The 17,703-nt window shown below is 42.0% G+C and overlaps 1 protein-coding gene across 1 annotated transcript in view; it reads left to right on the top strand.

The window, feature by feature from the left end:
* LOC145397276 (glutamate receptor-like) overlaps positions 1–11,137 on the top strand; it is a 109,061-nt gene extending 97,924 nt beyond the window's left edge. Inside the window, exons 12-13 of the mRNA XM_080270472.1 lie at positions 8,214–8,357; positions 10,937–11,137. Of these exons, the coding sequence (XP_080126598.1) occupies positions 8,214–8,357; positions 10,937–11,137 (345 nt within the window). The remainder of the gene's footprint in view (positions 1–8,213; positions 8,358–10,936) is intronic.
* Positions 11,138–17,703: the final 6,566 nt, after the last annotated feature.

The raw sequence follows: 17,703 nt of genomic DNA on the forward strand, positions 1-17,703 counted from the left end.
AGTTATTTAATCACTGTCAGAGTCTGAGAATGGCCGATGCAGGTGGCCTAGGGTGCGTCGCTGGGTCGTGGCGATAGACTACCCACTGCAGAGACTCTGAAGACAGGTGCAAACTCACGTCCAGTGGTGACTCCACCATGCCTGATGTGCTGGGCTGTGGCTCGGAGGATGAGGGCCTGTCTTGGGGAGGCAATGGTGTGAAGCCAAGGCTGGGCACAGTGGGGGTCATGGATCTGAAAAAGCTGTCAATGGTTGATTGATGCAAGGAACGACGATTTTGGCGATTAATGATGTGCTGCTTGAAAGCGCGCAATTCCTCCACAAGTCCCAAGGGCCCCATCTCTCTGTTGCAGTCCAGGTGTTCCAGGCAGTCGAGAATGAACTCTACGTGTTCCCGCAATGCGCTCAGCTTGGGGATGGCTGGAGTAGTGTCACGCTGAGAGGAATCCGCATCATCGTCGCCGTCCTCGTCGGAATCTTCAAGCAGGGTACTGACACCTGCAACTGAAGATGCGATCTCAATATCAGACATGGTCTGATACCCACGATCGCCCTCGTCATCATCCAACCACTCACGCACTTCATCCACATCAACATCGTCGCCATGCGCACATAGACATGCATGGAAGTCATCCACGTCAAAACGTAGGGAATCGTGCTCCACATCCGTTCCGAGAAGCAGACGAGACCAGGCATTTTCTAGAGTCTTGACAGGGACTTCATCCCATGCACTGACCCAGTTGTAGATTGCAGACTTGATGCTGTAACAGCGAAGGTTTTCCAAAGTCCACTGGCCTCGAGTGTCCCATCCTCACTGCGCTCGTCCTCGTCCTCGAGAACAACCATCACCTCATCCAGGAACTTCGTTCGGTACAGCCTCTTCGTTGCCACGATCACTCCTTTGTCCATTGGTTGGATGAGAGCAGTCGTATGAGATGGCATAAACATGCACCTAATGTGCCCATTCTCAGCCACCAAGTCCTTGTCGCACGGGTGAGCAGGTGCATTATCGAGGAGAAGGAGGGCATTTACCTGGTTGCGCGGGATTCCCAGTTTCTCTCGTCTGGTAATGGATGACCTCCTTGACAAATTGGCGGTGGAACCAGTCTTTGAAGATCTGGGCAGTGAACTATGCCTTCAAAGAACGGTACCAAACGATAGGAAGGACATCCATCACCTCATGAAGACACAGAGTCTGCTTTGCACAGCCAACAATAATGGGCTTAAGCCGGTGCATGCCATTAGCATTGGCACAACACAAGGCAGATATCCATTGCTTGGAGAGCTTGCGGCCAGGTACACACTTCTCCGTTTCCTCGGCTAGAGTGTTCGTTGGCAAAGAGTGATAGAATAAACCAGTTTCGTCAGGTTGTAGACTTGACCAAGAGTGAAGCCCTCCCGGTCGATCAAGCCTTTCACCTTTTACTGAAACTACCCTACACCATCCTCATTGGCGTCCAAAGCTTCGCCATGAGATTTACGGTTCGTAAGGCCATGTCGTAACTTGAACGCGGAGAACCAACCCTCGGATGCCTTGAAGTCTGGGGCGTTGTGAAGCCTTGCGAACTTCTCAGCAGCAGCCTTCAGCACCGTGCCTCGCACCAGCACACCAGCAGCACATTGCTTTCGATACCAAATCAATGTGGAGCAGTCGACTTCAGCATACCGGGGAGTAAACATCATCTTCCTTTCCATGTTGTAAACATCATCTTCCTTTCCATGTTGCATTTGTTCTTTGACGAGAAGTCAGCCATGTACTTTACATGAGTTTGTTGCAGGATCTCTTGATATCAGACAAAGTAGATCGAGCCAGGCTGAACTCACAGAGGATGCGTGAGGTTGACCATCCTGCATCCACCTTGTCCAATATCTCCCTCTTCTTCTCCAGAGTCAAAACCTCTCTTCCTCTTCTCAGGCGGCAGGGCCATCATCAAACACACAAAGAAGAGGCAGGAGAGCAGCAGCAGAGCCTGCATCAAGTAGGGCACCACCACAAAAGTGAGCACGTGGGCAGCCATGATGATGAGCATGCACTCACAACCAGAGACGGGTGGTAAGTGGGGAGGATGGCGGGGCGCTCTAGCAGACGGCGGCAGAAATACGCACCAAAACACAGCTGGTCCACGTTGCATGTGCTGAGTTCAAATTACTGGGGGACAAAAGTCAGATTTTTAAGAAATTTTTGCGATTTGGGGGCAATTTTGGGAATACTGAATCCCGGGACCAAAATGTCTGGTAAGTGGGGTGTCCGGAAAGTGGGCATCTGGATAGTACAGGGATTACTGTATTGTCACAGCTCAGCATTCAAGATGGAGTGATGGCAGTTTTGGGTCAAGTTTGCAAGAAAAAAGTATAGAGGGAAATTGGAAACTATCATGAGAGTTGTAGCCTAGATTTGTGTCTGTCAAACTGTTCATGTCAATGGAAGAAGTGTTAGGTTTCAATATATTCAAGCATAATAGGGTCACAATATTAGCACCATCTCTCTCTCTCTCTCTCTCTCTCTCTCTCTCTCTCTCTCAGCTTTACTTAAACTTTCCCCCTGCCATTCACAGAGCAACCATCTTGCAACACACTGTCAGCTCTTTGTCCGTCTCAATGACTAATGCATGAAAAACTAGTAGTACCAGTCCTTCATCTCTAAAACAGTATTCCTCAGCCATCTTTCCTTTTTGTAAATAATCTGCTGGCTTTAAAAAATGTAGTTTGTTGATGGATCTCATAACGTTACACATACAGTATAATATTTTTTATACGGACGGCCAGTCATCATCATCATAAAGGGCATGCAAACGTTGTGGATTTCATGGCCTCACTCACCCACTGACTCCACCTGTGAAGGTTCCTTCATGCAACATTCCAGGCAGCGACTCTTCCCAGTTGTCTTGAAATGAATGACCAACCTGCTCAAGCCATGAGTTCCATGACCTTCCTCTGGGTATCCACCTCGGGTTAACTTTTTCAGAGATCACCCTGTGGGCAATGTCAGCCTCAGGGAAATGGGTCACGTGCCCGTCTAATTGGGCTGGCGCTGTCCTATTATGTACATAATACTGTAGACCTCAACTCAGTCTCATGTCATTGTCAGTCGTTACATACAAGGTCGTACCTGTAATATCCTATGGACCTGTAAAGGTATTTAGTACTAAAGAAGCCAATTCGCCACTCCAAGTCAATGTCTAGTATCCATCTCTCACAACCATAGAGAAAGACAAGGAGCACCTGTGTCCTGAAGACTTTTTTTTTTATAATATATCCGACACTGGGCAAATGATTCAGGGTCCATTGCCACAGCTCAGTAGTCCTCCTACATACCACACACCTCCACATGTCAACCATTCAGTGGTAACACACACCGTACGTATTAAATACACGCTGGGGCTGTCTCATACAGGACTGACGCACTGGTATTAGCGGGGGTATCTGGCATGTTGGCGGGTCTTCTGGTAGATCAGTAAAGTCTACCTTTACGAAATTCAAATCCTTAAACTGTTCCCTGCCCCAGCCGGGATTCAAACCTGGGTCCATTAGGATTGCAGGCTTCCTCTCTACCAATTCAGTCACCACCCCCATTTTCATCCTACTACACAAATAACAGAAATGCCAAATGGCCGAGTTGAATGAATTCACAACCCTGTGGGTCAGACCAATGTGACAAGAAATCCCTTTGTCTGACCTACAGTAGTGTTGTTATTTTTCCAAACTGCCAAAAAATCTAATTCATTCCAAGACTTCCATATTCTCTTCACATACTTTGACAGACTGAACTGTTTCATTCAACAAGCTACCAAATGCCTGGACCATGGTCTTGAACCAAGAGATCTATAATCCCAGTGGCTTCATATTCTCATGAAATTCTTTGAGGGTACTCAGTAGTATCTCCAGAGACTCCAGTAGGGTAATTGCTTCGTCAGCAAAGTAAGAGTCAGTAACCCTGAAAGCGCCAATTGAAACTTCACAGTGACTTTGGCTCACAGCCCAGCGAAGTACTCAATCCATGCATGTGTTGAAAAGCATGAGAACAAGGGCACATCTGTGTCTTACTTCAGCATGTACTGGGAAGAAGTAGAATGTTCCTCTTCCAAATTTGACAGCATTCTCAGTGTTTTAATACAGGCAAGCAGTCAGACTGATTATCCCTGCAGGGATCCTATGGAGTTGCAGAATTTGTCATACTACCTCCTGATCTACCAAGTTGCAGTCATTTTGAATTTCACATATGCTGCAAACAGACCTTGTCAATACTCAAGACACACAATAAGAATTTGAAGAGCTAAGATGGGGTAAACTATAGACTTCTTCAGTCTGTATGTGGAGTGCTCAGACGTCTGAAACTTTAGCGAATGTTCCCGGATATGCATGACAAGAATGTCAGCAAGAACCTTGCCCGGTATACTGAGCATCGTAACATCAAGGAAGTTACTACAATATTGCTGGTCTCCTTTTCCTTTTCAGGTGAAAATGACCAAACCTCTTGCCCAGTCAGTAGGAATGATACCAGTCCACCAAATGACTTGTGTGACTGTACATAATGTCCTGATCATCGCTTCGCCCTCAGCTTTAATCAGTTCCACCGAGATGCCTCAGACACAAGCTGCTCTACCACTTTTCAACCAATCCACTGCCTTCTTGATATCTTCCAAGGAAGGCACGGTATCATCAGTTTGGGAATAGCAGTCAATGGTTGTTGACCAGCCAATGGATGTTCATCACTGAGAGGATCAGCCATATACAGGTGCTCAATGTACTCAGCCCAACATGCCCTATACTCACTCGCTCCTGACACAAGTCGTCCATCTGCTGTCCGAACAGAGTTAACCTGTGAGAAAAGTCTGAACTGGAGCTTCGTCAGGGCTTAGTAAGCAAGTGGAATGTCATTAGCAGGAAAATGGTCTTCCACCTCCTCAACAATTTCCCTAACATACCTCTATTTGTCCCTTCTCAGCAAAACCCATGCCCATCGAGACAGACGTATGTGATGCGTCCGATCTCCAGCCAGTCTGTCGTGACTCTCCTTAATTGTAACCATTGTCCCTGCAGAGACAAAACCCCTCCTTCATCTTCGGTGCTCTCCAATCCACTCATCAGCTACTGTCAGGGTAGCACATTTAAAGGTACCCCATCTTTCAACAGAGTCCTAGAACAGTACTTAGCACCTCAAACCGATTTGAGACTGCCACTGCATACTCATAAGCACACTCCTCATCTCTGAGTTTCTCAAGATGGAACTGTTTTTGGTGGCATCTTGAGCTTCTCTCGGTTTTGAATTGTATCCTTACAGTGGCAATAATAAGTCTGATCAGTAGCAAAGAACTCTGCATTTCTGAAAATCTTTCCGTTCTGAAGGATCCTCTGGTGAGTACTAACAAGGATGTGATCAGTCTCCCCTGCATTCCCACCAGTACAGAAGATCTGGCTACTGGAATCAGGATCCACAAGTTTTCAGATTACAGGGCTTTACAAAATCCAAAAAGTAAGAACTATTGGAATTCCAGGTTCAAGAACCAAGGTGATTATACACATTTCTCGAAACTTTTCTTGTTAGTGCCACTAACCACACTGAGGCCACACAGGATCAACAATGTATCCTGGAAAGGGCACTGTTCCACACCTAAGTCAAGTTTAGTTTAGAACGACTCCTTCTGTATAAGATCATTTACTTCAGCTGGAACATTCACAGCAGCAAGTGAGATGAAGCCCAAAGAGTGCTTCAGCTACACCATCATCAGCTGGAATAACCCTGTCAGCACAAGAGACAGTTCTAACAGCAACGTTTCCTGGCTGGGTCCATTGTCAGAGCCAGATCAGTGGTATGTGTAACCATCACTACTAATCTCATCACGGCCTGGCTGCCTAAGTTCAGACAGTGTAGTTATGCCAACGCCTTAGTGTCCCAATTCTCCTGACAACAAACGCAGTTGATTATCCTTCGGATGGCTTAGAATTTTCCAAATCCTCAGTCAGAGTGCTTTCCAAGGGTTAAACCAGCGAATGGTTATGCGGGTTCGTGTGTCCTCTGAGCCACGACAACATGAATAAAAAACAGGACTGGGGCTAGGGGTCCCCCCTCATTACCCATCTGCTGGGGTCTAGTATGCTTTACCCTGCAACCATCATAATTGGTGCCAGCATGACATGGTCCCAAAAGCCCCATCAGACTGGCACCCGAGCAGGGAACCCCCGGCGAAACTGGATCAGGGATAGGCAACCCACACTGATCCTGCTTCCTCTTCATCTTGTCAAGTCATGCGAGATGTAGGCTTTTCCAGGGAGAGAAAGCAAATTGCACCTAAACCTCCCATGTCAGAGGAGGCCTCACCACTAGACAATAGGCAGGGGCATGCTATCCCTGACGAAGGCTCTCCAGGTGTGATTCAGAGTTTCCCTCCTCTAGCTGACAACAAACTAAGGCTAAACAGCTCCACTCACCCTGCTAGATAACCGATGGCTTTAGTAGCTCATATTCCCTTTGACAGGTCTTGTTATTAGTTCTGTGGGGTGTCTAACCATGCTCTTCACTGGCTTAGGCCAGTGGGATTACCGGATTAGTTGCCGATGACCGAACATGAGACAGGTGATACTGGATTACATGCTACCGGTAACAGAACAGAATTTGACCTGTCCTGGTATCTGCATCAGGGATATTTAATTCTTCGTCTTCCTTTTTCTTCTTTTATCTTTTTTCAACCAAATGCTACCAGAAATCATGAACCATTGTCAGACTCTCAACAGAAATTTCAAAGCATATGTTCCGAAGCAGCTAAATTTATATTGTTTCGACTTGAATCAAATTCAGTTAAGAACTTGGGAGCAACGGATTTAACATATTTTGTAGTACAGAGATAAAAACTTACCCCAAAAAATAGTCTACTAAAACCTGAATGGTAATGACGAATTTTTATGCTATTTCCCTCCTGTAAACAAGTGCAAGTCATCGAAAAAGCCAAAAAGATCCTGGTTCAAAATCCACCTTAAAAGTTCTGTCTTTTCATCTCTATTTCCCAACCCAAACTGTATTTGTTTTGTTTACGCCGTGCTAAAGTAAAATTTTAGTAATATCTGTACAGTACATTATTGTATATAAAACTACACCCGTGTTTCAGCATCCCATACACTCACTAGCTCAGTGGCCTCATGTGGTACATAACGAATATCAGCCGGTACTCGGTACACTCTAGACAGGCGTTACTCTTAGAAACTATCCAGATTTTTTTATAGTAGTCGCGTAATCTTTTTCACGGCATATGAACATCAGCGCAAGGTTATTTCATGAAACATGTGTTTTGAAAACAAAAAACTGCCACTATGAAAAATCAGAAATATCATAGAGAAATATGCTTAGATAATTCATTATGACAGCTTTGCATTACGTAACCTTTATAACTTATCTGATTCCCACATTTGCAAAGAAGCATATATAAAAGAAGCAAATACCACGCGATAAAAATAACAGCATATAATATAAGGACCACAAACACAAATCACATTCACCAGAAACAAAAGTGTTACTCATGAACCTGGCCACAATGAGAGGCTCATAGTTCCCTGATTTAGCCCAAGAGAGTATCATTCCCATTTATATCTTGTGTATAGCACTGCCAACACCACAAAAAACACTAAGCAGCCATTTCCACTACACTAAATATAATGCCTAGAAAACATACTCCAGCAAAACCCATGGTAGTTTCAGTAATTGACGACAGTAACTGTTTCATACCACTACCCTCTGAAACCTTCATATTGCCAACATCTTTCAAAATTTGCCCTGTTCACAGACAGTAGGTTAACCTTGCAATAATGAGTTTTGGACGTCAAAATTCTGTACTTCAGCACCAACACTACAGTTAATTCTTAAAATGTCCATTCTTTCCTTTCTGGAATGCTATGCCCTCTACCACAGCACCCTTTCGTTCTTCATCATCCACACTGACATTTGAAATTCCATCTGCATAACGTCATGAGTAAAATTCTTTGAAAGTCAGTCTGTGTAAGTCGGGTTTCTGCTGATCAGCGTGTTCATGTTTAGTCACAGCAGAGTCCACAGCGACTAAATGCTGATTTTTTTTGTTTTTTAAAGGTTAGCTCAAGGCTTCACTGCAGTTGTTACACTAAGGACTCGTAGCACACACCAACAACAAAAAAAAGTATTTGAGCATAGATAGAGTGCTGCTAATGTCATTTAAATGGATTTATTATATCTATTTGTATTCCAGGAATGTACCTGGCCCTTCAGTGTAGGAGTTGGTCTGCAGAGTAATACACCACTGAAGCCAAGGATTGATTTAGTTACCTACAAGATCGTAGAAAGTGGCCTGGTGTCGCAGTGGTTTAAGGAATCAGTATGGATTGCTACACGGGTAAGGTTGTATAGGCGTCCTTTGAACCAGCTGAATCAGTGTCAGAAATAGCTTAGTCATTACCTGAAATAAATAACTTTATTGCATATGTTCAGTTTTTTCTCCCACTAGGATAGTCGTTCTTATCCAGGACGATTCCTTTCACTCACTGTCGTTTCTAAAACCAAAGGATAGAGAGTGCAGGTAGGTAAGCAGCGTTGAGCAGTAAGTGTGTGTGTGGAGTGGGGTGAGGGCACTACTAATTAAGTATAGACTCATAACACTTTTTTCATTAATATGTATCAATATATAATAGATTATAGTTTCAAAATAATGAAATGTGAATGTGTTTATACCGGCAACACCGACAGAAATGTTCTATTCAAAGTGAATATGATGTGAATTTTTCCCAGGGTATAATTTCAGGAAAGTGATTCTGAAAGAAACTAACGTTGGTATTTGCATCAGAGCATGTTATTTAAAAACAGCATTGTAGGGAATGCATCAGACAATTTAAAGAGCAAGATGTCTTAATAGTACTTCCCTCAATAATACAGTTCATTTTTTTTTTTTTACGTGTCCGACTATGGGCAAAGGCTTCAAGGCCTATATCTTGGGGGCAGTGACCTATCCCAAGGCCCAGTAGTCCTCCTACACCTCCACATGTCACCACTTCGGTTCTAACACCCACCATCCATATTGAATACATGCTAGGGCTGTCTCATAAAGGATTAGTGTATTGGTATTAGCGGGGGTATCTTTACGACAAGTCGGCGGGTCATCTGGCAGATCAGGGAAGTCTGCTCTTCAGGAAATTCAAATCCTTAAACTGTTCCCTGCCCCAGCCGGGATTCGATCCTGGGTCCATTAGGACTGCAGGCCGCCTCTCTGCCGATTCAGCCACTGTTAGGGTCATCACTCTTTATGAATCCTTACCAACTTCTCTTCACTAACGATGATATTTTTTTATTACCATACCCCATTTACTTTACCGTAACTAGTTCAAAAATTACCATCTCTCCGTTTCAAATGCTGATGTGCAATAGAAGATGAACACTAGAATATAGTGCGATTCTCACACACACACACACACACACACACACAACGTGCAATGGAAACGATGTACAAGTGCAACAGTGTCTGTTTCTGCAATTACGCTACGTGATGTGGGCTACAAAGGATAAAAAATCTGAGCTGGGGTAGAGTAAAATGTGAATATATACTATCATAAAAATTTATTCAGCTTTTTAGAGGTTTTTCGGAATTGAGGATTTAAATGACCCCGTTACTAATCCCTTCATTACTAGAGATCTGCTCTAAGGCTAATGAATGCGTTTGGTGGCAGCAAGAGGCAAAAAGAAATAAAAAGATCATCATATTAAAAACATCAATAGAGAAAGTAGGACTGATAGTCGCAGAGACAGCAACACTTTTGTCCTGTTTTGAATATTACTAATGTTGACAGGCTCCGTATGTCAGTATTTTGGTGACATGAAACATTGAGTTATCTGAAATGGTGTCTGGAATGATTATTATATATTTAAATTTATGATTATGATTATGATTATGATGATGATGATGATTATCGTTTGCAATGGCTGTTACTCTTGAGACGCAAGTAATAATTCTTATTTTCTCTCTTGGGAATTCATATTTGTTTTAAATCTCATAATATTCGGCGTTTGGTAATTGGTATATCAGAGTGGAGATACCTTTTATTTAATAAGATCTAAATAAAGACTTACCAGCAATTATTCTTACTTTATGATTATTCATTACGTCTTATTAGTACATGAATCGTCCCATAATATCCTCTGATTTGTGGAGATTAAAGATATATAAGTAAGGGTCTGTCCACACTGCCGAATATTCCGTAACTTTGTATTACGGAACAAGGTTACAGTAACATGTTATATGTTTCGAAACAGTTCCGGAACATTTATGGAGTTCTGTAACAAGGCCACAGCTACCACTGGGTGTGCCATAATGTTCCTGACAGTGTTCTGGAACGTGCAGCAACTTCGCGTAACCTTGTTACTGTAACATGTTACTGTTACGTAGATTACGTAACCTTGGTGTGGACGTACACTTAGACTTAACAGTGAGAACTTGTGTTTATGAGAAATGAGATGTGAAAAATATAGAGTAGATAAGACATCAATTGTTGAGAGAGAAGTGAAGCACAAAATGTGTGTGTGTGTGTGTGTGTGTGTGTGTGTGTGTGTGTGTTTAAAAAGACTAAAATTTTTTGAAGGTTTCAACTATCAAGATGCAATTTTGAACTTGTGTCTCTGTTATCTTTTTTTTTTTTTTTTTTCTTGGAGAGAACAGTCTTGCGGAGTCCAGGCCTTTGGTTCCTTCTTTCTTGCATAAAAAATGGGAAACGAGAGAGGTAAATGAAAGCAAGCGGAAAACATATTGGTCAAATGAAATAAAGTGGATGTTGGCATGAAACCAATGACAGAGAACCGAGAACTAAGGCTGAAAACTATTGCTTGAAGATATATTAATGCCCACATTAACAAATGGGATTGACATATTTATCTTACCAGAAACAAACAAAAGTGAAGCATTATTAATCATAAAATATATATTGACAGGAGAACCGGATGCAGCAGAAAGAGACCAACAAGGAGGAAGAAACAGACAGCGAGACTGAGGTGTTCCGAGTTTTGCCCCTAAATGTGGCGCACATGCAAGGGGTCTTCTACATCCTTGGTCTTAGCCACCTCTCTGCCCTCCTGGCGTTTCTCGCAGAGTTGTGTCTTGCTCGCAGGGAACAACACAGCACCAAAGACTGACACAAAGACGAAGATGATTTTACTCAAATTACGAGAACTGTTTGATAGTGTAGCGACTACTGATGAATTCTATGAACATTCATTATGCAGAAAAATTGTATTTAACAGGATCTTATGCTTTATAATATGTGCATTAATAAACCTTATGAAAATTCTATGTTCCAGGTACACTAAGTCCTACCCAGCCTGCTGCACAGTTTCATTTACTTGCCACTTTCAGAACAGAATTCAAAGCCAAGAATGATTAATGTAACTTCGTGACATTACCCTCCAGTACAAAAGGATCAACTCCGAAAGACGTAGAAATAAAACGGTAAGTCAATAGGGAACATGTGTACATCTATGTCCCGAAATGTAACAGGGTGCTGCCATCACTGTCATGGTAGCCTACTGTACAAGACAGAACCCTTCAGTGTCAGCAAATGGTTTCTGTAGCATAGGTAGAGGGCTTCTGCAGTGTGGGCAGAGAGCTCGTGTAGCGTGGGCAGAGAGGTCGTGCAGTGTAGGCAGAATGTTCGTGTAGCGTGAGCAGTGGGCTCCTGTCTTGACGTCGGTGATATATCCACTGCTAAAAAGTATATTCTGAGGATGTGCCAGGAATAATGAGGCCGGAATCGGACGTAAGGCCGTTTTTGTAAACTGAGAAGACAAAGTTCTATGCAAGCTTCCATTTCTTGAGGTTTTCATGGGATCATTGATAAAAACGCTGTGAATAATATTCAGGACCACAAAAAAACAGAGAATCGATGCTGTTGTCACTATCATGAAATCTACAAGTGACTGGCAAAAGCGATGTCTTGCCTACTCGACCTCCATTATATAATAGGGATGAATTTCTGACAAGTTTTGCGATTTTGTAGGTCGGGATAAAAAAAAATGACCAACCCCTTCTCTAGGACACGTCCTGGGTAGGCTACTTCTGTCAGACAATGTACAAGAAAAGACACAACTATCTTCCCAGTTCGGGCCAAAGATAATTTACACCTGGCGAAATACAATGAAACCCCTATCTCTATTAGTGCGTGTTGCAAATGGTTCGGTTCTTCCGCTATATATATTCGTCAGATTTTGGGAAGATAGTTGTGTCTTTCATTGTACATAACGATGATAAAAAATAAATAAAACTAGATGTTCATTGCCGATTCACTATCACGACCTACACGATCGGATAATTTGGGTCATAAGAGAAGAAGTCGATTCTGGTCTCAGTATGAAGGCACTTCGAGGCAACAATAACCGGATGCTGAATGGTGGAGTATGTTTTTTTTTTTTTTTTTTTATAACAGAACGGAGGAAGGAAAAACAAATGGGTAAAAAAAAAAATAATCCATACACCAGATTACTGGTGTCCTCTGTTCATAAAATATCTGTAACAGTTAGACTTGAACAGCTGTAGGTTGAAGTTGGGAGGGAAACAACTCTGGGGAAGTGACTTCCAGAGAGATGCAGTTCGGGGAATGAAAGAATTCTGATAGGCAGAAGTTCGGCAATATGGTTGAGTGACATTCCAGTCATGAGCACTACCAGATGCCCGTGTAGCACAAGGGAAGGCATAGAGAGGTGGCACCATGGACGCAACTTCGTCTGAGCATTTGCCAAAAAAAAATATCTGTAAAATAATGCAAGGGAGGCAACATTCCTTCTTACTTGCAGGGGAGGTAGTTTATATGTAATGGCAGGGTTGTTAATGATTCTAACAGCTTTATTCTGAATTTTGTCTAGTTGTCTTAATGCAACCTCTCCACAACCATTCCACAAGGGTGAGCAATATTCAAGCTGAGAGCGCACATGACTCTTATAAATTATAGCTAACTGCTCATCGGCGAAGAAGTTACGGACTCTGTACAATAATCCAAGTTTCTTTGAGGCGGTTTTAGCAAGTGATCTGACATGAGAGGTCCAGCTGAGGGCACTGTTAAGTGAGACACCAAGAATTTCAATATTTTTGGAGATGGGAATATTAGTAGCACTGAAGGTAAAGTACGAATCAGGCAATATCTGTCTATTAGTAAACTGTATATATTTAGTTTTACTAGCATTAAAAGAGACAAGGTTGTTTTGTCCCCATTCACTGATTGTAGATAGATCTTGATTTATGGAGATGGCTGTACTGAGTTGAGAGGTAGAGATATTAGACTTTGTAAATGGATGTCTGAGTGTGAATGAACTATGTAGTGTTGAGTCATCTGCATATGAGTGAATGGAATTGTGAGTGACAGATAAGAGATCATTAATATGAACCTGAAATAGGGTTGGCGCCATAACTGATCCCTGCGGCACGCCGGCGTTAATTGAGTGGAAATTCGAATATACATCATCTACTTTTACTCTTATTTTCCTGTCACTAAGATAAGAAGAAATCAAAGGAACAAAAGACGTTAGTCCATAGCAAGGGAGTTTGGACAGCAGGGAACGGTGCCATACTCTGTCGAAAGATTTAGAGATATCAAGAGCTACTGCATGATGTTTCTCCAAAAAGATCAATTGATTGATGGATGGTATGAGTTAAGAGATTGAGTATGTCAATGGTGGATCTTTCGTGGCGAAAACCGTATTGTCTATCACTAATTAAGTTGTTGGATTCAAGATGTTTAACAATATGCTTATTAATTAAAGTTTCAAATACCTTACCAAGAGAAGATGTGACAGCTATTGGTCTGTAATTGGAGGGGTCAGACGAACTTCCTTTCTTCGGAACTGGGTGGATATTGGCTTCTTTCCATGAATTTGGGAATAAAGAAGCACGTATGCATAGTCTGAATAATTTAGCTAGGAGAGAGGCAAGTTCAGGGGAACACTTTTTCAAAACAATTGGCGGAATTCCATCTGGGCCTGGAGCTTTGTTGGTAGGTAAATTGTCTAGGATGGATTTTACGTATCTTGTCTGTATTTTAAGTGGGGCAATTTCGGGAGAATCAAGTTCCAGTACTGAGACATTCTGGCTGGTGTCATCTATGGTAGAGTTTCTGGCAAAGGTACTAGCAAAGATATCTGCTTTCCCACGTGGGTCATTTGTAATATTGCCATCTGAAGATTTTAGTGGGGAAATGGAAAATGACTTGTTAAAGTTATTATTGAAAGAATTAAAAGTTGACCAGAATATTCTATTGTCATTAGGGTTGTTAAGTAGTTTTGATGCTTGCTTTTGAAGAAAGTTTGATTTAGATAGATTTATTACAGCTTTTGCATGATTTCTAGCAATTTTAAATTGGGAGAGTGATTCAGATGTTTTTGATTTTAAGCAAGAGTTATATGCTAATGACTTTTGGGCTGTTGCTCTGGCACAATTGCCATCAAACCATTTTGGAGAGTTTGATCTTTTAGTGAATTGTTGACTTGGTATGAATAAATCCATACCAGCTAGTATTAAGTCGCAGATGTGGGACTGGGTAGAATTGGGATCACTAGAGAAGAAAGACTGCCATGGAATATCAGCAAGATAATTTCTAAATCCATCCCAGTCTGCCCTGTCAAAGTGCCATCGGGTCACCATGACAGGTTCAGAATGGGGAGGTGTAGGAGGATTAACTAATGAGGCTTTGATGAGATTGTGGTCAGAGGATCCAAGTGGTGACAGTACCTCTATCCTGTATTGATCTGGATTATTAGTCAAGAATAAATCCAAGAGATGGGCATTATGGTCAGGATTATCAGGTATTCTGGTTGGTTGCTTTACCAACTGGGTGAGGTTAAACGATTCCGCAAACAGCTCGCATTCTAGACCAGTGTCGTCAGTCCAGGCAGAATGCAATAACCATTCAACATTGTGTATGTTAAAATCACCCAAAATGGTAATTTCAGTGCCAAGGGCAAGGTCAAGGTTACTCAACTGAGTAGATATGGAATCAAATACACTGGGTTCCGAAGAAGCATTGGGGGAACGATAAACCACACAGATATAGTTGGTAATGTTTTGGCAATTTAATTTATAAAATGAGTAATCAAAACTGGATGAAGTGAAGTTTAAAATAGTGTCAACTGCGTATTGGGATTTGATATAACAACAGGTGCCGCCCTTGTTACGAAAGTTTGTAAGGAGATGGTAACCGGGAAAACAAAATGGAGATATATCGGTAGAGGGCGAGATTTGTGGTTCTGTGAGGAAAAGGGCCAAAGGGGATATGGACTGAAGGAAAAAATGAACCGAGTTTAAATTTGTGGTAAGGCCGCGGATGTTGGTAAAAAATAAGGCCGCACCGTCACCTCTTCGCCGACGAGCATTCCCAGAAATAGCAACAGTCGCTGCCGGCACAGTCGCTTGATGGCGACCGGGAGGACCCTGTGCCTCCAGCCCTACCCTGCCGGTGGTGGCAATCCGAGGTACCACCTCATTTGATATTAAGGTTGCAGCGGCCATTACTAAAGATGTGAATAGAAGGTGTGATATGTTATGCGCATGTAGTGTGGTGTAGACAGTTGAAGGTAGAGGTATTATGTGTGGACTGTGGTACCATAGATGGAGAGATGTGAAGTAGAATGAGAGGACATTTGTTCAAACACTCCGTCATAACAACCTGTACTCGGAACACAACACTAAAAGATGATAAAGCGACCTAAGAGTAGACAAATTAGCACACTAGGGCAATTTATGCACCAGGGTCGACTCTGGAACTGTCTGCCTCTGCATGTATTTCCTATTTCCTATGATCTCCAGTCTTTCAAACGCAGTGTGTCCAGGCATCTCGGAATGAACTGATTTTGAATTAATTTTGGCTGCCTGTTGTATTGATTTTTTGTTTTTCTTGGAAGGAACGGTTTGCGGGCTCATGGCCTATTGTTCCTTCCTTGCATAAGAATAATAAATAAAGGCCAATCTGGTTAATGGCTAATCATATTATCATCCCAAACACACACACACACACACACACACACACACACACACACACACACACACACACACACACAAATAATAAATAAATAAAACTATTCGTCTGTAAGGTACAGTTCCGGAATGAAGAACCTGATACAGTCTAGGTAGAGGGGTTACGCTCCTTCCCACCCTTAGTGGATGGTGTGTCGTTGTTTGGTCATCTCTCCATCACAAAGACTCAATCTGATACACAGTAGATCCATGAATACTTTTGCTTCTCACAGTGGGCTGGAAAAATGTCGTTATTATAAAGAAAAAAATAGTTTACCGTTCATTTTTTTAGATTATTCTGGGTAACAACACAGGCCAAGGAATTATATGACTTACGTTACATTCCTGAAACCTCACTCATGTTGGTCAAGGATTCATTCAACCTGATTCACGTAGGCGGTATATTATTTTACAATGGTAATTGAAATACCAAAACATCAGTTGAGATATTATAATACTGAAGATGACTCTGCTACCTTCCTCAAATGTACGCATATAGTCTACCGATTGTAACCTTTGTTCCCGACAATCGTATGATATTATGTCCGATTACCTCCTGAGAAATGATTCGTATGACAAGTTACTCTCTAACAGATTTTACATATTAGCTCAGGAACATTAAAGATACAACTGGAAAAAAAATCCAGTAAGCTGAGTTTTTCAGGAAAGCTACATAGAAGCCTTGTAAGTCAAAATCAAATAACATTGTAAACATTCCACCTAAGCTAACCGTATGGGACGAAAAATTCGAGATGGCCACTATCGGCATGGAGCGTGTATATAGCTTAGTGACTATAATTCATACTTTGTCATGTAATATCACCTTTTATGGGTTATAAGGAGTGACAAATCCATTTCTTCTATTATTCTAAGAATTATGTGTAACTGATATACACAGAGAACGTGCTGCAAACGGAAAAAAATCAGAAACCTGTATTGATAATTTTGCTATTAGTTCAAACTAGAGTATACTTCATCAGAGGTTTTATATTTTTCAGGTTGGATACAGATTGAAGTGTAGAGACGGAAGTATATAGATGGATAAAATACACCGTGACTGGGACGAGATGGTTGCACAAAAACAGTGTGACATTTGTGATTTTTGTGATAAACTAATCACCTGTGACCGAAGTACCGTCACAGAAAGAGGCCTACCTAGCATATTGAAGATTAGTGCTGATCTGAAGGAAGGACTTGACGGATAGCTGTTATCTAAAGTTTGCCAATTCCGGCTTACAAATGGTGCAAAGAACATTACATCATGCCATCATACATGGAAATGCGAAAAACGAAGTCACAAGAATCGGTGAGACAAGTGCATAAGAAAATCACGTGCTGATCAGAGGCCACTATCTTTAATATAAAACAACATTGTCTGTGGAGTGAACTTGAATCAACTTCGAAACCTACATAAAATGCTTCTAAAAAAGGAATGACCCCAAGACAATGTTCTCCATAAACATGTCATTCAGTTTACTCAGATCTTAAATAAACTTGAACAAGATTTATCTCTGAACAGCAAAACTGGGAAACTATGAAATGAGTACATGGAAATGGTGCACATTTTGCTGCTGTTCATCCGTGCTGAACGCACTGGTGGTTGGGAACTACATCTGTTTTGCATCTCAAAGATGGTCTCTGTCCTGCATTCTGGGGGACATGCTGCATACACAAAGTGTACTAGACTTTATCTAGACCAGACGAA

Source organism: Coenobita brevimanus, chromosome 40 (assembly GCF_032717465.1).
Source record: "Coenobita brevimanus isolate Jiangsu-jjx chromosome 40, ASM3271746v2, whole genome shotgun sequence".
In the NCBI taxonomy this organism is placed as follows: Eukaryota; Metazoa; Arthropoda; class Malacostraca; order Decapoda; family Coenobitidae; genus Coenobita; species Coenobita brevimanus.